At 33.4% G+C, this 24,435-nt stretch overlaps 4 protein-coding genes and 1 long non-coding RNA gene across 5 annotated transcripts; 3 read left to right on the top strand and 2 right to left on the bottom strand.

The window, feature by feature from the left end:
* Nucleotides 9,519-12,667, bottom strand: LOC104713276 (probable alpha-amylase 2). The gene is made up of 13 exons (XM_010430362.2): nucleotides 12,471-12,667; nucleotides 12,114-12,239; nucleotides 12,012-12,045; nucleotides 11,873-11,910; nucleotides 11,613-11,739; nucleotides 11,279-11,505; nucleotides 11,043-11,188; nucleotides 10,847-10,959; nucleotides 10,669-10,757; nucleotides 10,432-10,554; nucleotides 10,298-10,333; nucleotides 10,118-10,216; nucleotides 9,519-9,999 (listed from the first exon to the last, which is right to left on the bottom strand). Exons 2-13 carry the CDS (start codon nucleotides 12,129-12,131, stop codon nucleotides 9,808-9,810), a joined length of 1,242 nt encoding a protein of 413 aa, XP_010428664.1. The 5' UTR covers nucleotides 12,132-12,239; nucleotides 12,471-12,667; the 3' UTR covers nucleotides 9,519-9,807.
* LOC104713275 (tRNA pseudouridine synthase A, mitochondrial-like) lies at nucleotides 12,820-14,589 on the top strand. Its single transcript, XM_010430361.2, has 2 exons — nucleotides 12,820-14,029; nucleotides 14,121-14,589. Exons 1-2 carry the CDS (start codon nucleotides 13,023-13,025, stop codon nucleotides 14,455-14,457), a joined length of 1,344 nt encoding a protein of 447 aa, XP_010428663.1. The 5' UTR covers nucleotides 12,820-13,022; the 3' UTR covers nucleotides 14,458-14,589.
* LOC104713273 (high mobility group B protein 9-like) lies at nucleotides 15,766-18,093 on the top strand. The gene is made up of 6 exons (XM_010430360.2): nucleotides 15,766-16,060; nucleotides 16,148-16,226; nucleotides 16,332-16,494; nucleotides 16,858-16,965; nucleotides 17,324-17,709; nucleotides 17,799-18,093. Exons 1-6 carry the CDS (start codon nucleotides 15,879-15,881, stop codon nucleotides 17,910-17,912), a joined length of 1,032 nt encoding a protein of 343 aa, XP_010428662.1. The 5' UTR covers nucleotides 15,766-15,878; the 3' UTR covers nucleotides 17,913-18,093.
* On the bottom strand, nucleotides 18,133-19,497 carry LOC104713274. The gene is made up of 2 exons (XR_755599.2): nucleotides 19,029-19,497; nucleotides 18,133-18,744 (listed from the first exon to the last, which is right to left on the bottom strand). It is a non-coding gene; the product is annotated as an uncharacterized LOC104713274 (long non-coding RNA).
* On the top strand, nucleotides 22,340-23,690 carry LOC104713272 (24-methylenesterol C-methyltransferase 3-like). Its single transcript, XM_010430359.2, has one exon. The coding sequence runs from the start codon at nucleotides 22,437-22,439 to the stop codon at nucleotides 23,517-23,519; it is 1,083 nt and encodes a 360-aa protein (XP_010428661.1). The 5' UTR covers nucleotides 22,340-22,436; the 3' UTR covers nucleotides 23,520-23,690.

The following is a 24,435-nucleotide window of genomic DNA, read 5'->3' as shown; positions in this document are numbered from 1 at the left end:
AACATAAAAAGGAAGAGTAAATTCTCCTTTTCATTACCATATTCTCCTACGATTTCAATCTACCTGTACCTTTATTGGGACTCATGGGTCCTCTTACTTTATGAATAGTTTACCTTTCCTAGATGATGTAAACGTCTCAAACGCCACCACTATTCCTAAACCTCACATTTGTCAACGCCGTTGCAAATTAGAAAGGATGAAGAGTTCTTACGATTAAACGTCTCAATGGTACAATCAAATGTGGTCAATCATATATAGAAACCCACCTTCGGATCAGAGTCTCAACCAAAGAAAGCATTAAACGTTTAAACTTTGAGAGATTAATCAAATCAAAAGAGATAGAATTGTCAAGTGAAATTGACTTAAATAAGAACAAGAAGTGTTCACATATTAATAAAAAAAGGTTGAGTAGATTCAAAATAATACCTACTTTTCTTCAGACCTTAATATGGATCGGGTGATCTTGAATACATCATGAGGGGTTTTACAAAGAAACCCTAACAGATCTCTATTGGCAGTATGCCCACCTCCCCTTCACAAAACACAACGCAGATGCGTATACCTGTCCTTTATACACATATATATAAAGAGAGGAGGTGGACAGAATGCCAAAGATCTCTGTAAGAGACTCTTTTGTCAAAACCCGCATGACCAAAAAGGTTAAAGATCCAAAAAATTTCACTCATTTCATTTCTGTCGAATGTAAAATAGAAAAGGGTTTTTCCTTTGAGAAGGAAAGAGAGAGAGAGAGAGAGAGAAGCTACAGAGAGAAAGAACATTTAGATGTGAGAGAAGCGAACGGTGAGAATATTTATGAGATTGGGAAAGAGGCAGATGGGTTTCTCTTAATGATGGTGATGTACAGTTGTTGTTTTGTAGCAGGAAATTTATGAACCAAAGACTTAAAAACAAATATACTAAAAAAATTTTTTAAAAAAACGAAACCCTAGCTAGATTCTGTTGTCACAAAGCTACGGAGAAGATCGAACAATAATGTATCGTCTCGAGAGCTGGAATTTTTGTGGATGGGTTTAATCAAATGAAAAGAGATATACTATCAAGTTTTTTAAAGATTCGGACATGAAAAGACATAAGATCTAACAACTATGAACAGAAACAACAACAAAAAAGAACAGTGAAGAAAGAGATTTGGAAGAAACAAAATGAAAGTAGAAGAAACTCAAAAGGGTTTTCTCGGGAAAATAAAGTAAAATAACAACAAGCTCTTTCCTCTCTCTCTCTCTCTCTCTCGATAAGTTTTCTTCTTTTCCAAAGTCTTAATGATAGATAGTATAAGCCAAAAACCCCAATAAATTTCTAGGGATTTTATTTGGAAAGCAAAATGTCAAATTCAACGGGGTTCTTTTTTACGCCTACGACCTACCGTTCGTTTTTCCTTTTCTCAGCTTTTTTTCCGGACCACAACATTGAAACGGCACCATTTTTAATTGACTATGGTTTAGTAACACTATGAAAATTTGCTCAAAATTATAGAAAACTAAAAAGAATTAAAATTTGAAATAGACTTTACTTTAGAATTTATATGTAGACAGTCGAATAAAATAAAGACTTTTAACTATTACTGATTAACAAAATTTGTACTTTATATTATGCCACGACACGGATTTTGTTAATCAGAATCCACATTTGCTAAATCTTAACTCACCCATAACAATCATTTATTTGATCACATGTTCTATTGGAGAGAAAGCGATTTCTATTTGCTTGTGACTTAATTTTTTTTGAATATATATATATATCTTTAACACATGTACGTAATATAGAAATTAAGAAATATGTAAAAATATATATTTGGTTATAAAATGTAGTATATTATTATTGAGAGTCATGTAAAATTAACAATATCTGACTTCAGTTCGTGTGAAGCAACTTCCAATTGATGGGTCCATTTAAAACTCCACCATGGAGTGGATTGCAGAATCCTAGGCTCATGGATGTAGTATAAGTATAACACAAATTTTATATTAAAGATTATTTCAAACTTTTGACCTAGCTAAATTAACCATGCTACACTAAAATAAATCGACGAATATTCAAGAAGAAGGTCAATCTCTTCTTTTTTTTTTGGTTATCTTACTTTAAAGTTTGAACACCAAAAAAAAAAAAATACAATTGGAATGACATCATTTTATTAATACTATATAACAAAAACATATTTTCCCTTCTGTCGACTGAGATGTCGCACTCATCACTCCCACAACCTGCAAAGTCTCATTTATTCCTTTGTGACAATTTGTTTTTCGGGGAGTATGTATTGTTGTTTTGTTATTTTATTTTTGTAGTATTATTTTTCTCATAAACGGGAACAAACTCCAACAAAAAAATAAAAGGACTTATTATTCATTCGGTAGTGTGGATGAGAAAACAAATATGCATGCCTTGCGTGCATTAATTGCAACAACTCATAATTCTTCCCACTATTTATTGCCTCAAAATCTACCACCCCCATCTAACTTTCTCTCCATTGAATTCTCCACATTTCACCCAAAAAAAATCTTAATTTTGTTGGCTTTGTAAAGATAAAAATGATGATAATTTTGACTTAATGTTGTTCGCATTATTAGAGTAAACGAGTTACAATATTGCTTCCAAATTAAAAATATTATATTTTCGAAACAAATATTATGCCAGAAATTGAAAAACAAATGGAGTATTGTTACACAGTTTTTTTTTTTAAGAAGTCAAGAAGATTTGCCGGAACGACCGGTTTGACAAAANTTTTGACCTAGCTAAATTAACCATGCTACACTAAAATAAATCGACGAATATTCAAGAAGAAGGTCAATCTCTTCTTTTTTTTTTGGTTATCTTACTTTAAAGTTTGAACACCAAAAAAAAAAAAATACAATTGGAATGACATCATTTTATTAATACTATATAACAAAAACATATTTTCCCTTCTGTCGACTGAGATGTCGCACTCATCACTCCCACAACCTGCAAAGTCTCATTTATTCCTTTGTGACAATTTGTTTTTCGGGGAGTATGTATTGTTGTTTTGTTATTTTATTTTTGTAGTATTATTTTTCTCATAAACGGGAACAAACTCCAACAAAAAAATAAAAGGACTTATTATTCATTCGGTAGTGTGGATGAGAAAACAAATATGCATGCCTTGCGTGCATTAATTGCAACAACTCATAATTCTTCCCACTATTTATTGCCTCAAAATCTACCACCCCCATCTAACTTTCTCTCCATTGAATTCTCCACATTTCACCCAAAAAAAATCTTAATTTTGTTGGCTTTGTAAAGATAAAAATGATGATAATTTTGACTTAATGTTGTTCGCATTATTAGAGTAAACGAGTTACAATATTGCTTCCAAATTAAAAATATTATATTTTCGAAACAAATATTATGCCAGAAATTGAAAAACAAATGGAGTATTGTTACACAGTTTTTTTTTTTAAGAAGTCAAGAAGATTTGCCGGAACGACCGGTTTGACAAAATAGGTTTCGTATTTACTGTTTCTGTTTGGTTTAGTTTCGTATTTATTGACAACAGAGAAAAGACATAAACGATTTTTTTCGTCTAACTTGATCTTTTTTTCATCTTTGATCTTTATTGTTATTGACTATGAGATATTGAGATGAACTAAAAAACGATGGGTTTGTCGCATAGCGAAATTGTCAGTGGTATGATCTAATCATTTAGGTAAGAAATGGCTTCAAATTATACTTTCCCGAATATCACCATGCTATCGATTTATAAACATTATGTTTTCTAAAAGTTTATAATAAGAGAAGAAGTATACATACAGTCACACAGACACATATATGTATATCAATAAATTTCGGATTATAATATGGCGTTCGGTATATTGTAATGCCGTATACATGATACACATAAGTTTTTAAAAATGTTACCTTCCCTTTTTATTACTATGTTTTAAGATTTAAGACATGAAAAAAATGAGAACTCGACTGTAAAAAAGGTCAACACTTTTGGTTCCCTTTTAGAAAGGCTTTTTTATTATGCATTCTATCTTCCGGACATTTTATTTTCTTTTTAGGTTAAAAGATTCTTATGTTTTCTTCTTTCAAAATTAATTAGTTTATTTTAAATTTTAAAGGAAAAACACTTATGGGTTTTAATTTGTTTGTTAATGACATGGACAAATGTCGATGCATGGACAAATGCTTTTTACCCCATCGCATGATTGCCTAAACTGATATCGTAATCTGTTTATATGCTGTAAATACCAAAAACTAATATAATTACTAACAAAAACTAATTATATAATTTCAAATGTATTTTCTCTAATTAAACTATGCAGAGGTTTCAAAAAAGGCAACAAAAGTAAAAAAAAAAATGCAGGGATAGTTGGTAAACTATAATTGCGAGTAGTGACTTTTATACAGAAAGAGGAGCAACCGTCGATGTACATACACACATAGCACATCTATGCTTTGTTAGTGTCGTATCAGTAATTTTCAGAGCTAATCATTTCTCCCGGTGTAACTTTTCTTTTTGGCTATATGTTCATATTCGTAGTGACTTTACATATTCGTAGCTACCATTTTGATTAGAGCTCTATTTTTGTCAATCCGTTTATATTTGTTATGGAAAATTTACCATTCGATTCACAGTTTCACACCTATAGGTCCATAAAAGACGAATGCATTAATAAAGACGATTCTCTCTAACGCCCTACAAATCCTGGGCTTGACTTGCATTATAGTGTTATACAACATATATAGATTGTGACTTTAGCATTATAATTCTTTGCTTTTGATTGTAAAGTCAAAGCTTTTTAATATGATTTTATTTGTGTAAAAACACCATTCCACCATTATATATACATTTTATCAATGATGGCCATAAATATTTCTAAAGATACGAGAGATTTTATTCTGAAATAAAAGCAACTTGACAATGTGTTATTTGAAGTAAATATATATTAGGATTCACTGTTCTTAATAATTGATGTACTAGATTTGTAGCACGGGTTGAAATTTCTTTTATTTATATTATAATTTTAGAATAAAATGTAATTTATATGATTGTTTTTAAAAGGTTTTTTTGGATAAAATATTAAGCAATAAAATCATATGCTAAATATGATGAATTGGAAAAAACACCTATTTTGTAAGTTTTATATTGTTAATTTTGTAATTTTATGTATAAGAAATGATTATGTTTGTTGTTTATTTTTATTTTAATTTTTTACCTGTGCTTAAGTAAGATTTTATTTTTAACTGCAGAATAAAATCTCAAAAATCACGATTAAGTGTAATAATTTACCAAGATTTTATTTATTTTTATGCCTAACAGTATATATATTGTAACAATACATAGAATACTAAGAGATTATTTTGGAAATTGTATAAATCATTGGAATATTCTCTTTAAGAGGATTCTTTAGAATATCCCTTATATATTAATAGAGGAACATTTTGGCAAAAAAACTGAGGTGTCAGCATTACAGAGCTTAGGACATTATTTCCTTTATTTGTCATCAGCTTTTAAAAATATTTACATTTATTTATCATTTGTATTTTTCCAAAAATACAATTAACACTCAAAATTAAATTTTTATATTATCTTTCTAACTTAATTATATCCTTTAATTATATTTTCATAACATCTTTAAAATAAATTTTAAGAACCCTTTGTTCATATGATATAATAATATAAGATTGATATTATAATAACTCTCACGGGTTAAATTTTAATTATTATACAAATTTCTTTTATAAATATATACTACACAATCGAATTTTAAATATGTCAATTATCCATAAATATAACATATTTTGTAAATAAAAATCCCCTATATATTAATAGAGGAACATTTTGGCAAAAAAGCTGAGGTGTCAGCATTACAGAGTTTAGGACATTTTTTCCTTTATTTGTCATCAGCTTTTAAAAATATTTACATTTATTTATCATTATATTTTTGTAAAAATACAATTAACACTCAAAATTAAAATTTTATATTATCTTTCTAACTTAATTATATCCTTTAATTATATTTTCATAAAAATTTTAAAATGAATTGTAAGAACCCTTTGTTCATATGATATAATAATATAGGATTGATATTATAATAACTCTCACGGATTAAATTTTAATTATTATACAAATTTCTTTCATAGATATATACTACACAATCAAATTTTAAATATTTCAATTATCCATAAATATAACATTTTTTTTTGTAAATAAAAGATAAGCTCAAACGAGCCAATTAGTAGGAAAATCGTTTACAAACAAAACTTGGTGCGGAGATGTACGCGTTTGGCGTGCCAAAGAATCCGCCATTTCATTAGCATTTCTAGATATTAAAGATAAAGAAAGTAGAAAATTCCTCTCTATCAGTCTTGACGTCGTCAAGGTATGCCAAGAACGCTGGCCAGTAGGAAGGGAAAGACACCATCTTTACCAAGTCTGAGTAGTTGGTATAGAAAGCCACCTCTTTGAAGTCATGGCCGATCATGCAGCGCATCGCCCAAAAGAACGCTTCAACTTCAGTATGTAATGGAGATAGACTTCGCCATTAAAAAAAAATCCCCTATATATTAATAGAGGAACATTTTGGCAAAAAAGCTGAGGTGTCAGCATTACAGAGCTCAAGACATTCTTTCCTTTATTTGTCATCAGCTTTTAAAAATATTTACATTTATTTATCATTGTATTTTTCCAAAAATACAATTAACACTCAAAAGTAAAAGTTTATATTATCTTTCTAACTTAACTATATCTTTTAATTATATTTTCATAAAATCTTTAAAATGAATTTTAAGAACCCTTTGTTCATATGATATAATAATATAAGATTGATATTATAATAACTCTCATGGGTTAAATTTTAATTATTATACAAATTTCTTTTATAGATATATACTACACAATCGAATTTTAAATATTTCAATTATCCATAAATATAACAGATTTTGTAATAAAAATCCCCTATATATTAATAGAGGAACATTTTGGCAAAAAAGCTGAGGTGTCAGCATTACAGAGCTCAGAACATTCTTTCCTTTATTTGTCATCAGCTTTTAAAAATATTTACATTTATTTATCATTGTATTTTTCCAAAAACACAATTAACACTCAAAATGAAAATTTTATATTATCTTTCTAACTTAATTATATCCTTTAATTATATTTTCATAAAATCTTTAAAATGAATTTTGAGAATCCTTTGTTCATATGATATAATAATATAAGATTGATATTATAATAACTCTCACAGGTTAAATTTTAATTATTATACAAATTTCTTTTATAGATATATACTACACAATCAAATTTTAAATATTTCAATTATCCATAAATATAATAGATTTTGTAAATAAAAATTACATTAAAAACATTAAATCCCCTATATATTAATAGAGTAACATTTTGGCAAAAAAGCTTAGGTGTCAGCATTACAGAGCTCATGACATTTTTTCCTTTATTTGTCATCAGCTTTTAAAAATATTTACATTTATTTATCGTTATATTTTTCCAAAAATACAATTAACACTCAAAATTAAATTTTTATATTATCTTTCTAACTTAATTATATCCTTTAAATATATTTTCATAAAATCTTTAAAATGAATTTTGAGAACCCTTTGTTCATATGATATAGTAATATAAGATTGATATTAAAATAACTCTCACGGATTAAATTTTAATTATTATACAAATTTATTTTAGAGATATATTACACAATCGAATTTTAAATATTTCAATTATCCATAAATATAACAGATTTTGTAAATAAAATTTACAGTAAAAACATTAAATAATTATTTTATACCGCACTATGTGCGGGTTGTTACCTAGTTATAAGTGTATTCATATATCTCACATATTAACCAGTTAATCTATCACCTTTATTTGTAACCAACCTATATGTAATATATAACATATTTTGTAACCAACTTATAAAAATTATATAGTCTACAAAAAATGTTGTGTATTTCCGTTTTATTATATAGGAGATTTTTATTTTGTAGATAATTTTTTAATACCATTATTTGTTTTTTTTTCAAACTATCATTTAGAAAATGGGTTGGGTTGGGTACATTTAAAACCCCATTATTTACAACTTATTTGTGACCTATTCGAAAGTATTATATTCATGTTTTTTTTAACTTGTAATATTTTGAGATACAAAAAGAAAAGAAAATGTGATATATATTTTTAGAAAACTGTTAGAAGACAAATTTCTTTTGACTATAACTGTAGAAATTTTTGCAAGATTTGATTTTTGGAATATATGATAAGACCAGAAAATGCAATGTACAGTACATTATGTACTACTGTTGACAAAAAAAAAAAGCAATGTGATATATTCAACCTGTTTTTCTTTTTTTGGTCAAGAACATAACAAAAAGTTAGTAGAATTATACGCTTTTATTTTTTTGATTTGGATAACTTTTTAAACAAGATTGAGACATGAAATTGGAAAAATGTGTAAATACTAAATAGTAGCTAAATCACACTTTAACACTGGTAAATTGTAATAAAAGGTTTAAAGGAGACAGGAATTTACTGACGGTTTAGCCAATTTTTTTTTTTTTTTTTAATCCCCTTTTTCACTTTTTTCTTATGCAGTATGCATGCGGGACATTTCTATCTCTCATGCTCATCACCACCATAATTTCCTCCGGATTAACTTGTATAATTGCTTATCAAATAATTATTAATTTTCTCTAACTTCCGTTTAATAGATTTGATATACTGTCATAGTTTTCTTTATACTTGGACAATTATGTTATAGTCTATTACGGTCTGTAGTTCTGTACTTATATTCTCCGTGGGCTTGTTTTGAAACTTGAAAGCACAACCATTGAGCATGATATGTACCAGTAGCAACGCATCTAGTAGCTTTATAAATCCATGACCATTAAAGAATTCAGAAGAAAACAATTTAATAACTTGAAAGATCTAGGAGACCTTCTATGAACAGAAAGATCTTTTTAGCACAGCATGTTCACGTGAAGCCAGAAGGTGTTCATGATTGATTCGATTTTGTTCTTTTTATGCAGTTCCCAAAAAAATTATATACTACTACTTGGATTAAAACACCATACAAAGCCCTTAGTCAAATATATAAGAAACTTAGATGGAAAAGACAGTGTTAGTAAAAAAAAAGGTATTGGGGTTTTGTTGTTAAAAATTCAAAACAAAAATGATGAAGTCTTATGACCATATAATATACACAAACACACATCATCTACTTTATAAGATCTCTCTGCTCGTCAAGTCCTAGTCTAGTGGCCACCAATATAGTAATGTAATATACACAATTACACACCCATGTTTTTGAGTCTTTTTGACCAAGGAATAGCTAAACTTGAGTTTTCTAGACCATGCTTAAAATAAATGAGTTTTTTTTTTTAATGGCAAGTATCAATTTATCTTATCAACAAACCCTAGCTAATGTCCATTATCATCTGCTTTGTACCCTACAAGTTATTTAAAAAAAATCTATATGGTTTTATCTTGCAATCTGAATACATTAACTTTTTGAAACAGAGCACAAGTCAACTTACTTCTCATAGAAAAGTGTAAAACCCTTTCTACTATAGTCTCCATTACTCTTTCTCACCACGCAATACAGTTTTGTATATAAAACGTTAACTAAAAAATTCACACAAAATGCAAATTTAACACTTGCATAGGAATACAGCTTAGAAAATCTTACGTCATGAAGACGTAAGTGCTTGACATTATTGTAAAACCCCGTACAGAAAATGAATTACATATATTACTGGAACTCTGAAGACCAGAACCTTTGACACCGATACGAAGGTTTGGTCTAGATAGATACAGCAAGATTACTTGATCCAGACGGCATAGCGATGGCCACTTGTTGCTAGAGTCCAGTCTCTACCAGAAGGGCACCAAGAGCCATCTCCGAGCTTCATACACAGTTTCTCACCAGCAATGGCAGCGTATAAGTTAGATTCAGCTTTTAAAATGCGGACCGTTGACCTACTGTGGATATCATGTCGCCTCCTAATGTCAATCTGTCAATGAATAAAAAGGAGAAAAGAAAAACAGAGGACCAGTTTTAGAAAAGATGGAAAACGTAGGACCATGGATCCAATGATAGCTTCATATATAGAAATGAAAAAAAAATATTACCAGTTTGACAATCTGATCATGGATTGAGCTTCCCCAATTGTAAAAGTGATCGTAGAATACAGAGGGGATGCCGGGATGAGTAAGTATATATGCATAGCCCTGAAAAAACACAAAACCGATTAGGGAGAGACTTAAAATGTAAGGAAATGGATATAAGTTTTGTTTTAAGAGCTTCTTTACCTCCATAATGTGGTGTGAAGGGAACGGCCAATGAGCCTATGAAACCAACAAAAGTGTGCAGCCACAAAAAAAGGTAAGGAAACATGTGAAGGCTAAAAAAGCAAATGAACAACAGAAGAAATAGTTAAGGTAACCTGAGAAGAGCCAGTGTCATGGTTATCAAGGAATGTAACAGCTCTTGAAGGCCACCATCCCACTACACCCGGTGGCTTCCCTTGAGCATCACATAAACGCCAATACTGACCCTTTACGGCTTCCTATAGTAACATATAATGATTTGAGTTTCAGTACAATGGCGACATTATGTAAGCCAAAAATATCTATGAATTACAAAGAAGGTGACATATATTGGTCTTGAAGAATATACGTACCTGAAGAATTCCTTTAGTTGTGAAGTCAAATGCAGCAGAAATCTGTCCTGTGGAATCGATCCAATTGATTATGCGCTGTCTATGGCTATCTGTGAAAAACAAGTGTTACAATTTCATAACACTAGAGTCACCTGTCAAAACAATTCACAGGGTATAAAATAAAGAGACATTGTGAAACCTTGATTATAGTCTAGACCATGGCCATTGTATTTGCAAGAATCCCAACATTCTCCAACCGAGAATAACGGCTTCGCTGCTCCAATGTATTCCTTCACATAGTTTGCTGAGTAACTGCATCAATTACATTCAAAATTTCACAGATTAAGGACTCCACAAACAAACAAACAAATGAGTTAAGAAAAGAGAAAACTTACCCCCTAGCAAAGTCAAAACGGAAATCTTGAAACCCGACAGTGTTGCGCAGCCAACGAAGCCACCCGATGATATCTTTCCTAACAAAATGCTGAGTGTGATCAACATTTGGAACACCATTGAAATTTGCCCCGGTGCTTCGGTTACCCTGTTTTAGTGGAAAACTTTTTCTTTAGCTTTCAGAACATAATGATATCTATCTATCAAACATGAAACATGTAATATAATCATCACTCACCAGTCCTCCGGTACAAGAAGTCACAGCATGTTCATCCCACGGTAATGAAGATCCATCATAACGGTTATACATTCCACCATGTCCTATCGTTGTCCCAATACGATGATTGATAACTATATCAGCCATAGCTCTAACTTTGTACTGTTTCATCTTACGAAGTAAAGATTTCAATAGATGCTCAGAGCCATACGCTGAGTTTAGTGAATAAAGGTCCTGTGGAAGATAACCTGGACTTACAATAACAGAAACAACAGTAACCATTTCTGCAGTTAGTAATAGTTATTTGATTTCATTTCAAATATTCAAAAGCTCTTGGAAATCAACTGAGTCTAACCTTCTGGTGCAAGAGACTGAGATGGTGGTGGCAACCATGCAGAAGTAAAGCCAGATTTTGCGATGTCAGGAACTTTCCCGTCCAAGTTTCTCCACCAATCATGTTTGTGAGATTCCCAATTATAAGCCTGAGATATAGAATTCAAAATTTCTCTTAGGGTCTATAAGGCTAAGGTCAAACCAAGATTATACAGTTATAAGTGTTAAACGAGTTAACCAAGATTATATAAGTGTTAAACTATAATATAAAGATGAGCTAACCTGGAGAATGACTTCCCTTCCATCGCGTAGAACTCGACCTTATATAGAGAAAAAAGGCAATAGACTTTAATAACTAACTGCAGATTTAAAACTAATAACCTGAAAACTCATGAGCATATAAGGCTGATTTGTAACTTACCAATATCAGTTTGATCGTTGCATTCATCAAAGACCTGCAAAAGTATCATCCTTTAAAAACTGGTAGAGCAAAAACAAGAAAAAGAAAACAAAAGACACTTACATTGTTATAGTAACCCATGTCGAGATAAGGTTCAGTAAAACCCGATCAACGAAAAACCAAGGAAGAAACGAAGCTACTGTTGCTTCTTAGTGTGATGTTCTGTGAAGTTCCCTTTGCAAAACAAACCTGTATATATAGAGCCGAAATAGGGAACGTGAACTGATTGACTTCAGTCCCAAAAACGAATCAGAATCAAAAAATTTCAAAACAAATTTCGGCCGCACACAGTCAACTTTATTAAAAAGGTGTCAGAGGTATAAAAACAAAACACAGAGCTAATTGGAGTATGGCCCCAAAACCAAAAGTGACGATTCGATTCTACGGTTTCATAGATGAGCCAATTATAGAATACAATACCTTCTTCAAGTACTAAGCTGTAAACAACTTGAGCCGAGAATCTCAATTCACAACAGAGAAAGAAAGCTTCTTCTTTTTTTTTTTCTTTTTTTTTTCCTTTCTTTGAATCTGGACTCTCAGTCGATAAACGAAGAAGCTTCATCATAGGCCAAAGTTTGCTTTTTTTTTTTCTTCTCACTCGTCGTCGTCCTCTGGTGAAGAAAAAAATAATATTCTAGACGCGTTGACTGTTAGATTAAAGAAATCACTTGACGTTTTCAAATAAAGTATTTGGGCTTAAGATAAAGCCCATATATGAAAAATAACTAAAGGCCCAGTTAAAATAGCAATTTGATATCCAAAAACGGCGTAGTTTTATCCTCAGTCGTCTTCTAGGGTTTTGACCTTTGTCCGGTGGTAGCCATTCACGTAGTCGTTGCAGAGGGGAAGGCTTGACAAGTAGAGTTCGATGAACTCTTATCAATAATAATGGACACTCGGGAGCCAGAGAAGCTAGAAATTTTCCCCGGTGCAAGTTTCCTGATCGAGATTTAGATCAGAAGAAGCTCAAAAATGTTGACCGAAGACGAAACAGACTTGTACCGCGGCGGCGAGGAGCCTCAAAAAGTTGCTATAATATTCGCGTTTTGCGGTGTTGGGTACCAAGGGATGCAAAAGAATCCAGGCGCGAAAACCATTGAAGGCGAGCTCGAAGAAGCTCTGTTCCACGCCGGAGCTGTACCTGAGTCCATTAGAGGCAAGCCTAAACTATATGATTTCGCACGATCTGCACGAACCGATAAAGGAGTGAGTGCTGTGGGTCAAGTAGTTTCAGGTCGATTCAACGTTGATCCTCCTGGATTCGTGGATCGTCTCAATTCGAATCTCCCTAATCAGATTAGGATCTTTGGTTATAAGCATGTTACGCCGTCGTTTAGCTCTAAGAAGTTCTGTGATCGAAGAAGGTATGTGTATCTGCTCCCTGTGTTTGCTCTTGATCCAATCTCGCATCGTGATAGAGAAGCGGTAATGGCTAGTTTAGGTTCAGGAGAGGTTTATGTTAAGTGTATTGCTTGCTCAGAGAGAGGTCGTAAGATTCCAGAGTCTGTCATTTTGTCGAACAAGTCTAGTGCATTAAGAGCTGCCCTTAAGATTGAAGCTTTGAGTTCTGATTTAGCTAGCTTAAGCTCAGTAGATGTTGGAGTAGCTAGGATACAAGAAGATAGTCGTAAATTGAATACAAGTTCATCAGAGAAAGTCAAAATGGCCGAGGCAAAGAGCAAGTTTTGTTACGGTGAAAAGGAGAAGGAAAGGTTCAGTAGAATACTGTGTTGTTATGTTGGATCATATAATTTTCATAACTTTACTACAAGAATGAAAGCAGATGATCCGGCTGCGCATCGTCAGATCATCTCCTTCACCGCTGATACTGTCATTAATCTTGATGGTATTGACTTTATCAAGTGTGAAGTCTTGGGCAAGAGCTTCATGCTACATCAGATTCGTAAGATGATGGGTCTTGCTGTTGCAATCATGAGGAATTGTGCTTCTGAATCACTTATCCAGACTGCTTTCAGCAAGTAAGCTTCCTTTTTCTTCTCAGTTTAAAGCTTTGTCTATGTCTATAGATATGGTTGTTTTGATGCTTAATTTGGAAAATTATGTAACCAGGGATGTGGATATAACTGTACCAATGGCCCCAGAAGTTGGACTCTATCTCGAGGAATGCTTCTTCACGTCTTATAACAAAAACTTTGAAGACAGCCATGAGAAAGTGTCAATGGAAGCATACAAAGAAGAAGCTGAAGCATTCAAATTGAAGCATATATATTCTCATATCGGCGCTACAGAGCGAAGATATGGAAATATGGCTCTTTGGTTGCATTCTTTGAACCATAGAAACTATCCTGACCTGAATTTTGGCAGCCATGGACATAACGCGGACCAAGTTCTTGTGGATAAGAAAGTTGATGAAACCCACCACGAGGAAGATCAAGTCTCATTATGAGTCTCTAAGCCAAAATGATGAAAGCTTAGTTTGAAGATTTTGACATCGTTTGTTTGTGCTCTTATTATTCAACAATGTTCATAAACTATTCTTGTAACTTTTTTAATCAATGATTTTTTTGTGTGTGTTATATGGTCATGGTGTAACCAAAGAATTGATTTGTAAAAAAACCTTGTTCTTCTGTTTTTAACACCAAAGAGTTTAAAAAGTCACTCTCCAATGTCGTCGTCATCTAAAAGGATTTTACTTTATGGAAGAATCTAATTAGAACAATGTTAATCGAATAATAATAATGAAGTAAAAATGATTATAAGGAAGAAACGTGGAACCGAATCTACAGGCAGAGAGACGTGACATTACATATGAGCAGAACCATAAAATCCCCTAATCCCACGTCAACCTCTCCGAAGCATAAGACCCATTACTTTTACTTTTTTTATTTTATTTTTTGTAATCTTTAAAATGTTTTTTTTTTTTAATTGTTATTTAGGGTAAATAAAATGTCAGACCATCGATTGACCCGATGAGTTTTAGGGTGTGACTCCTATCTTCGTCTGCACTAATAATAAGTACTACTTTAACTTTCACTTACCAATGCATGTCAAATACTCAACAGTGACACATTTTTTCAAAGGTTTTTAAATGCCAAAACATTTGATATTCAAGATCGTACTCTGAGTCTCTTTTAAATTCCTCACCTAAAACGCTGCTTTTGTTTTCAAGTATCATTAACTTTTTACTCACATTCTTGATTTTTTTCTATATATTTTTAGGGTGAAGAAGCAAGAGAGTCTTCTTCTTTAGATATAATCGATGTTTTCATATAAAAATCGACTAAAGAAATTTCAAAATTTTTGAACTGTATCATTGATAACGTTGGAAAGAAACAGATGTGACTAAATTTCGACTGCTCGTAAGCTTAATTCAAAAAAATCTATAAAGTAGTTGGGGGTGCAATAATATCAGTATTAATAACCTGTCAAAAAAGTAATTAGTAGCATCAGACAAATTACTTAGCAAACATCATTCAAAAACGCCTCGAAAATAAAAAAAAAAATTTTCTGAAAGCAAAAATATATACACACAACTACAAAAGTATACAAATGTTTAATTCTCCTTGTGGTATATATCAAAAACACACAAAAAAGAAAGAAAATGACAAATCCTCACTCACGTCCGTTACTTTTAAATCCTTAGCAAAATAAAAATTTATATTTCCCTATTTCTTTCTCTGATTAAAATCACAAATCTTATCTTGAATCGTTATCTTTTCTCTTCTTTCCTTAAACCAAAACCCAAAAAAGAGAGACCAGACAAAAACATAAACAAAAACAAAAACACAAACCACTCTTCCTCCACCATTAAAAATAAAAAGAAACGAAAGAGAAGTAAGAATAGTCTCACGCACCCTCTCTTAAGCGATGTCATCGGAAGAGAACGAATCGACACCGTCTCAGGCGACGGTAGAAACGACGGCGACTTCACCGACGAAGATAAAAGAGTATCCAGAACCATTGGATTCACATGAAGTCGTTGTTAAAGATTCTTCTCGCTTCTGGGATACTCTCAGACGGTTTCACTCCATCATGTCCACTAAATTCATGTAACTATATTATTCTTCTTACTTTATTCTTCTCATACATATTTCGCCATTTAATTTCTCTTTATTTATTGAATATATATTACAAAGGATTCCTGTGATTGGTGGAAAAGAACTGGATTTGCATGTTTTGTATGTGGAAGTCACGAGGAGGGGAGGTTACGAAAAGGTCAACACCTTTTTATTTGTTTTCTTTACCAACAAAAAAAAAATACAGAAAATTTCACTTTATATGTTTGATTTGTTTTCTGAAAAATGCATGTAAATTGTAAAGGTAGTAGCAGAGAAAAAATGGAGGGAAGTTGGAGGAGTGTTTAGATTCTCTGCGACCACAACAAGTGCTTCGTTTGTCTTAAGGAAACATTACCTTAATCTTCTCTTCCATTACGAACAAGTTCATCTCTTCAATGCTCGTGGTCCTCTTCTTCATCCCACAGGTTTTGTTTATTTCTTACTACTTGAGACTTCTTTTAATTCAACCCTTTTGTTTAATGCTAATCAATGAAACATCAAATACTTGCTCTTATCATCTTTAATGCCCTGAAGACTAGAAAATTCAATTGTTTACCATTTTAACTTGAAATTCATATAAGTTAGTTTCCAAAATGTGAAGTTTATGGGTTCGATCGTGGGACACATTCTTATGAGTACTACTATTAGTTACAAACTTGGTAATCCACGATTGTTTTTTACCCGAATTTTACTCATCAGTTTTTGTCTATATGGTTATTGTAATTATCTTGGAACTAGACGTTATTTATTTATGCTAACACACATAAAATGAATATCAAATTTTGCAGCTACATTTCATGCCAAGGATCCTTCAACGAACAAAGAACTGGCTCTAGTCGAGTATACTCCTCCGACGAGTATAAGATATCATAATTCTCTTCCTCCTCCTTCTCAAGGTATGTACGTATTATCTACGTTTTTAATATAAGGACTAGAATGATTTAAGGATATTAAATAATGATTAGATATGTGTGTAACTTATATTTAGGGGCACATTTTAATATCGCATGATGATTGTCCAGCTATGTACTTATCGTAAAATCTTTTATGTTTATCTCAAATATACTTTTCAAAATATAGTCTAGAAATCGTAATGGTCCCACTGTCATTATGGTTGATGCATATTCATTTGGATTTTGTTGGATAATAAAACCGAAGCTATATGATTTTTTGTTCACGTAAGATAATGTTATGTATATTTTCAAGTTTGCTTATCATATACATGTGATATTTTTTTTTAATACATGGCCACAGGTTCATCGAGTTTCACAGCTATTGGTACGATTGAAGGCAAATTCGACTGTGGTTATCTTGTCAAAGTAAAGTTGGGCTCAGAGATTCTTAACGGCGTGCTTTACCATCCGGCCCAGCCTGGCCCATCATCATCACCACCAACCGCTGAATTAAACGGTGCCGTTGCGCCTTATGCTGATACCGGGAGTAGACGGCGTCGTTCAGGTAAAAGACGAAGAAGCAGACGCAGAGAAGACCCGAATTACCCAAAACCCAACCGGAGCGGTTACAATTTCTTCTTTGCTGAGAAACATTGCAAGCTCAAGTCTCTTTATCCAAACAAGGAGAGAGAGTTCACGAAGATTATTGGCGAATCGTGGAGCAATCTCTCTACCGAGGAACGAACGGTAACAAATTATATCTTAATAACCGTGACCGGTTTAGGGTTGAAATTAGATTTGTTGTTAACCGAGTTTTTTGGTTATTTTGATTGTAGGTTTATCAGAACATTGGGTTAAAGGATAAGGAGAGGTACCAAAGGGAGCTGAATGAGTACAGAGAGATGTTGAGACTCAGGGATGGTGACAAGACAAACGGCAAGGTTTGCTAGGTGGTTTTACTTTAAAAACAGCGAAGTTTAATTTGTTGTGCGCCGTTTCTCTCTTCTAAGATCGGACGCCTCTCTGTTTTTTTTTATTTCTAACTTGTCGTTATCGTTTATCGTAATTGTCCTCCTAATTGTCCATTGCTAAACTTAGGCCCAGTAAGTAAGGCTTGACTTGACTTGACAAGATTAGCCGTGCGTTTGGATTTATTTTTTTTTGGTCATCTAGAATTTTATTATTCAAACCATTACAACTTAGGATTACAAGCAAAGCCGGCGGAAAAACATGATATCTCCAGGTCTAAAGCCGGCGGAAGAACAAGATATCCCCGGAATCTAAAGCCCTATGCAAGGGAAACTAAGAACTGAAAAACAAGGCTATTACAAAGATTGAAGGAAACACCCATAACAAAAACATACCAAAACAAAAACCTCACAAAGAAGGATTATACCAAAACCCACAAGGAATGCTAACTTCAAGAGATCCTTTGCTTGTACAAAACGAAGATGCCCTCGGCCAACCTTCGAAAATCCATTCCTCCTCTAAGAAACTGCCTAAAAGTAACAGAACTCCTATGGTAATCTTCATAATCCGCAAAGACAGAACCACTTAGTTCTTCACACTTCTTCCGGATACGGCGATGTCGTATACAAGGCGACTTTTTTGCACCTAGGTAGAAGCAAAACCCATAGGACCAGACCTCGAACAGATCTGAAAAGCAGAGACTAGGAGCGAACAATCCAAACTGGACACCACCAATCACAAACAAGGACAGCGGAAGATCGAACCAGAGTGAACCCAAAGAGAACTCTAAAGGACACATAAGAACTTGTAGGCCTGACAAACACCACGACGAGGAATCGCTTGTTCAACAAACAAGCATAAACTGGGAGCCTCAACTTCTATCCAAAACAGTCAGAGACAAAACGAAACCTAATCAACTAATTCCGGGAAGATATTGCCTTATCCCCATCCCATACCGTGGGAGAAGAAGAAGAGGTAAACGACACCATCTCTAAAACTGAAAACAGCCTGAACCAGCCTACTAAATGAAACAACTAAAGGGATTCCATCTAACCCTAGCAAAACAGCAAAGAGGAAGGGTTGGATAGTTGGTTTACCGGACCAAGGAGCTGGAGCGAGACAAAAGGTCACCGATTCGCAAATCCTTTTCTAAGACAGAGCAACCATTAGATCTACAGATCTCGGAAGCCCAGAACGACAACTCTCTCTGGAGAAGCTGACCACCTGCCATGCCTCTAAAGCTCGCCGAGATGAACCACCGTCAACCTGACAACTCCTCTCTACTTAACCACCAGAGGTAAGACGAATCAAAAGAAACAACAACTAAACGAAAAGGGAACTACTGGGTACCCTCTCACGGCTGCGACGAGGAGCGCCGATCACCGGAGAGGGCAAGCGGAAAACAGATCTGGATGGACGGCGGCTAGTTTTAGGTTTTAGTCGAGAGAGAAAAAAATATGCGTTTGGATTTATTTTATTGGACAGTTCCTTGAGAAGTCTTTTGATATTTCTGAAATTTTTTTAACGATCATAGAATTGGTTGTTTTTTCTAATTCGATTCGTTTAATGCTAATAAAAGTTTGGAACTTTTCAAAGTAAGCTTATCTACAAACGCAAAATTAGACAAAACTATCATTTAATGACACGTAACCTAACAAACATCTAAAACAACCAATCACACAGCAATTCCATGAAGATAAGATAACTCTTGGTGCTAACTGATCAGTAAAACTCTCTTACTAGTTACTAACGTGCGTGATTTGTTAAACAAACCAATTCTTATTGCAGCATCTAACCAAACTTCTTCCCTAAATTTTATAGATAAGACATGATTCCTTAGGCCCGATAACAGATACATGCCGATCTGGGCCTATTAATCCGCTAAGTAATCGAAATCAATAATAGAGAATATCACGAGATGAAATCATTATTGGTTTAAATAAGTAACAAAGAGTCAAGACAGTTCATGGATCCAAGAGTGAGGCAGGAGAGAATATCACGAGATGTAATCATTATTGGTCGCCTGGTTTGATCAAATCGTGAAGCCAAGAAACTATGACTCTCTTTATCGAATGGAGGGTTACACGTCGAACACAGTTCCAATATATTGAACAATTCTGGCTAGTGGCATTTTTCCCATTTGGAATCTAAAGATGAATTTTTACATCAGTAATGCGAAGAAAAGCTCTCGACAGTTGTCGAATTTTGTGTTCACAGAGTAGGAGAAAAACACATATTTGAAGGTATCATTGTCCATATCTGTCTACTACTTAATTTATATAGATTAACAATTTTTATAGATCATGATTTCGACGAGCTTCAATAATACTTTTCCGGTCGAATATAATAGCTGGACATCGATTGTCGTATGTGCATTATGGTCTACAGTTGGTATGAATAGAGTAAACTAATAGTATCGGGTTTCATAAAAGTATGATAAAATTGGACCAATCTATAACGAACTTGTCCTCATTAACACATTAATTATGTCGTGTGCGCAAAAACAGCACGTGAGCGATGTTAAAGTAATGAGGAGTGAGCAAAGATTCGTTGTTGACACATCGTCATGTGATACGATCGATCATATGAGTCATGTGATACTACTAATCTACAAAAAAAATTCATAATTTAAGCAATAATATTGGGACCAGCTAATAGTTGTTAACTTGATGAGATCTCACGGATCCGGGACAAAGGTTTAACGATGGAGTTCCTTATTCTTTTTTTTGTCATCGGAGGAGTTTTTATCATTATGTTCAAAGCCTTCAACTATTCCATTATGTATCTTTTTCGTTTTCTTCCCTTGATTAATTCAGTTGAAACCATTTTATATTGATACACACTGTCTCTTACTTAGTTAATCATATAAAAACAATTCCTAAGTTGTTGTACGGACAACGAGAGAAAAAATAAAAATACAAGACCTCACATAGAATAAATTATTTAGGAGCTGGCCTTGAGACCCTACAACGTGGAAACAGTGAAGTGCTTGTATAACTTATTAAGGATATATATATATATATATATCTCTATATATCACAGAAATATACATCTCAGATATTCAAGTTCGAGATCGTAAATAATGATCTCATGACAGTAATATTCACATGTAGTTCTATAGATCTGGATCTATATAGATAACTAGAGTTTGCACTGTTATCACATATAACAGATGTGAACATAGACTAAAAGGAGCACATAATTAATATGTGATTTCTTAGCATTGTGTTGGCTACGTTCAATATCGGAGGCTGAATGTTCATAGTCCATTTTATAATATAGAAATACAATATGATAAAAAGAGAAAAGGAGAAAAAAGACGAAAAAAAAACTTTAGCTTAACATAGAGAATCATATAGATAAAATTATCAGATTTAGCATACCAAATACTACTTATCTAATAATCATTTGTATTAATGTATTTGTCATATCATAGCTTAAGTTAAGTATATGTTCTCTCCTTTTCAAAATATAGGATGTTTCAGTTAAAACACGCATATTAAGAAATAATTACTTTTAAAAGGTTTAACCAGTCATAAACAAGACTGCATAATATAAAATATAAAATTAAGAGGTATATTGAATTTGATATTTTAGAAGATTTGCTGATATTTTAATATTTCAGGATTTTGAGAGAGTTGAGTGTAATTTTGGGAGATTTTGATATTTTGATAGAATTTTGATATTTGGGTTTCGGGATTTGGTGAGATTTGATTATTAAAGGAGGGGGAGTGTATTGAATTTGATATTTTAAGAGATTTGTTGGAATTTTAATATTTCAAGATTTTTAGAGATTTGAGTGTAATTTTGGGAGATTTTAATATTTTAACAGAATTTTGAGATTTGGGTTTAAGGATTTGGTGAGATTTAATTATTAAATTTTAAGTGATTTTATAATATAGAAAGAAAAGGAAAGAATCACATTTGGGTGATCGGAAATACATGGTGATCGGAGTACATATGCAATATGTACGTCATGTGAAGAATCACATTTTACCTAAACTTCACTCATACTTTGGTTAATTTTAAAATATATTATCAAAAAGTTACATAGAAAATTAGAAACATCTTATATTATGAAACAAAAATATTTCTCTAAACATCCTATATTATTATGAAATAGAAACAGTATATCATAACATAAATGGTTTATAAACTAAAATCTTCATTTTTAAACAAAAATCCACATTAGTATACAAAATATGACAATTATTTTTGTTTATGACTATCTACGTATATGGCATTTCTTTTTATTTTTTATTTTTCCATGATATTTTTCTATAGAGAGGTAAGTAATGTGGACCATATAAATTTCTGTTATCATACTAATTAAAAAGGATTATTTAATTGCAAGATTCTAAATTGGATACTCCTACTATACATGTTTTGTAGATAAAAACCATTTAACCCGTAACAAAAGTAAAGAGTCGTGAACTTAACGCCTCCTCTCTCTCTCTCTCTCTCTCTCTGTTTCCTTCTTTCTCTCTAACTTCCTCTAGAAAAAAATGGTGGACTCGGTTGCACTCTTTTGCACCGCCGGTCTCGTAGCCGGTGCCCTCTACTGGTTCATCTGCATCTTAGGTCCAGCAGAACGAAAGGGAAAACGAGCATCAGACCTCTCCGGAGGATCAATCTCCGCGGAGAAAGTCAGAGACAACTACGACCAATACTGGTCATTCTTCCGGCGACCAAAAGAGATCGAAACCGCCGAGAAAGTTCCAGACTTCGTGGACACATTCTACAACCTCGTCACAGACATCTACGAGTGGGGATGGGGACAATCTTTCCACTTCTCACCACATATCCCAGGGAAATCTGACAAAGACGCCACAAGAATCCACGAAGAGATGGCCGTCGATCTCATCAACGTGAAACCTGGACAAAAGATCCTCGACGCAGGCTGTGGTGTAGGTGGGCCGATGAGAGCCATCGCGGCCCATTCAAAGGCCCAAGTCACTGGGATCACCATCAACGAGTACCAAGTGCAACGAGCCAAGCTACACAACAAGAAAGCTGGGCTTGACTCTCTATGCAACGTCGTCTGCGGTAACTTTTTAAAGATGCCCTTCGACGAAAACACGTTCGACGGTGCTTACTCGATCGAAGCCACGTGTCACGCTCCTAAACTCGAAGAAGTCTACTCAGAGATCTTCAGAGTGATGAAACCGGGAGCTTTGTTCGTGTCCTACGAATGGGTCACAACAGAGAAATACAGAGACGATGACGAAGAACACAAGGACGTGATCCAAGGGATCGAGAGAGGAGACGCGCTTCCTGGACTGAGAAGCTACAAAGATATAGCAGCGACGGCGATAAAAGTTGGGTTCGAGGTAGTGAAGGAGAAAGATTTGGCTAAACCACCGTCGAAACCGTGGTGGAACCGGTTAAAGATGGGAAGGCTTGCCTACTGGAGAAACCATGTTGTGGTTGTGATTCTTTCAGCTCTTGGTGTTGCTCCTAAAGGAACTGTTGATGTTCATGATATGTTGTTTAAGACTGCTGATTACTTGACTAGAGGTGGTGAGACTGGAATCTTCTCCCCGATGCATATGATTCTCTGTAGAAAACCAGAGAAAGCTTCTGAATGATTTGGTTTGAGAGATTCTTCTTCTTGGTTATATTTTCAATTTCCTGTTTTACCATTTAAGAATCTTTTTTTTTGGGGTCATTGTATTGATATGCTTTGGTGTTCAGTGTACTTTTTTTTTCTTTTCAATTTGATTTGGTTTGATGGATGATGAAGCACTAGAAATTTGTTATTTTACTTCTTACAAAATATTCGCCGGAGAAGAAGTATATCGAAGTGATCCGCCTTATTGCTTGTACTTTGTACAGAGAAATGTATCTGTTTAGTTTTAACTTCTGAAAAGATCCAAAACGGTGGAGATCTGCTGAGAGTAGCGTCGGCGGCTTAAACAGAGGATTAGCACGTGTAGTGTTTACTTTTAAGATCAAGGGGTAGCTTGGTAAATGAGAATGTGCTTAGGTGTGGCATTGTTGTCTGATACTGATAGTAGTGAGTGGTCGTGGGATTTGTGGTTTTATTTTGTCAACCGTCTGATGGACTATTTTATATACTTTATGTTTATATTTATAGTTTATGGCATTGCGGTAGTGGGTGCATCGTGGTCGCACGAACTCGGGGCTTACCTAAGAAAACTATATGTTATTTAACTTCAAATATGTTTTGAGTGATGAAATGATTGTGCATGACTATTGCCACTTTGCCAGCTTGTGGCAGCTTATTTCATGTAACCGGTGTTGTGTCTGGGTCAAAATTTTAGTGCCCTTTCTATTAACAACACATGGGCTAAAGAGTAAAGACCCATTTGATATGCCTCACTTCACCGGATTATGGATATACTTGTACTCGTACGTGGCATCGACAATATTACACGTATTCATGTCTAAGTCAATGAACCCTTTGGGTCGAAGCTGAGAAAATGTCCAAACTTTGACAGCTGATGCAAAATTTTCTTGTTTTTTTTTGCCAAATACATTTTC

Source organism: Camelina sativa, chromosome 9 (assembly GCF_000633955.1).
Source record: "Camelina sativa cultivar DH55 chromosome 9, Cs, whole genome shotgun sequence".
In the NCBI taxonomy this organism is placed as follows: Eukaryota; Viridiplantae; Streptophyta; class Magnoliopsida; order Brassicales; family Brassicaceae; genus Camelina; species Camelina sativa.
The sequence above is the reverse complement of the archived record's forward strand: the minus strand, read 5'-3'. Positions and strand labels throughout refer to the sequence as shown.

What these genes read in the sequence shown, in the direction of transcription:
- LOC104713272 (XM_010430359.2), top strand. Translation starts at nt 22,437, where the DNA reads ATGGTGGACTCGGTTGCACTCTTTTGCACCGCCGGTCTCGTAGCCGGT.
- LOC104713276 (XM_010430362.2), bottom strand. An exon ending in TGGTCTAGACTATAATCAAG is followed by an intron (nt 10,758 to 10,846) that starts GTTTCACAATGT and finishes TGTTTTTCACAG; the next exon opens with ATAGCCATAGACAGCGCATA. An exon ending in CAACTAAAGGAATTCTTCAG is followed by an intron (nt 10,555 to 10,668) that starts GTACGTATATTC and finishes ATGTTACTATAG; the next exon opens with GAAGCCGTAAAGGGTCAGTA.
- LOC104713273 (XM_010430360.2), top strand. Translation starts at nt 15,879, where the DNA reads ATGTCATCGGAAGAGAACGAATCGACACCGTCTCAGGCGACGGTAGAA. An exon ending in ATCATGTCCACTAAATTCAT is followed by an intron (nt 16,061 to 16,147) that starts GTAACTATATTA and finishes TATATTACAAAG; the next exon opens with GATTCCTGTGATTGGTGGAA. An exon ending in TCTCTACCGAGGAACGAACG is followed by an intron (nt 17,710 to 17,798) that starts GTAACAAATTAT and finishes TTTTGATTGTAG; the next exon opens with GTTTATCAGAACATTGGGTT.
- LOC104713275 (XM_010430361.2), top strand. Translation starts at nt 13,023, where the DNA reads ATGTTGACCGAAGACGAAACAGACTTGTACCGCGGCGGCGAGGAGCCT. An exon ending in ATCCAGACTGCTTTCAGCAA is followed by an intron (nt 14,030 to 14,120) that starts GTAAGCTTCCTT and finishes TTATGTAACCAG; the next exon opens with GGATGTGGATATAACTGTAC.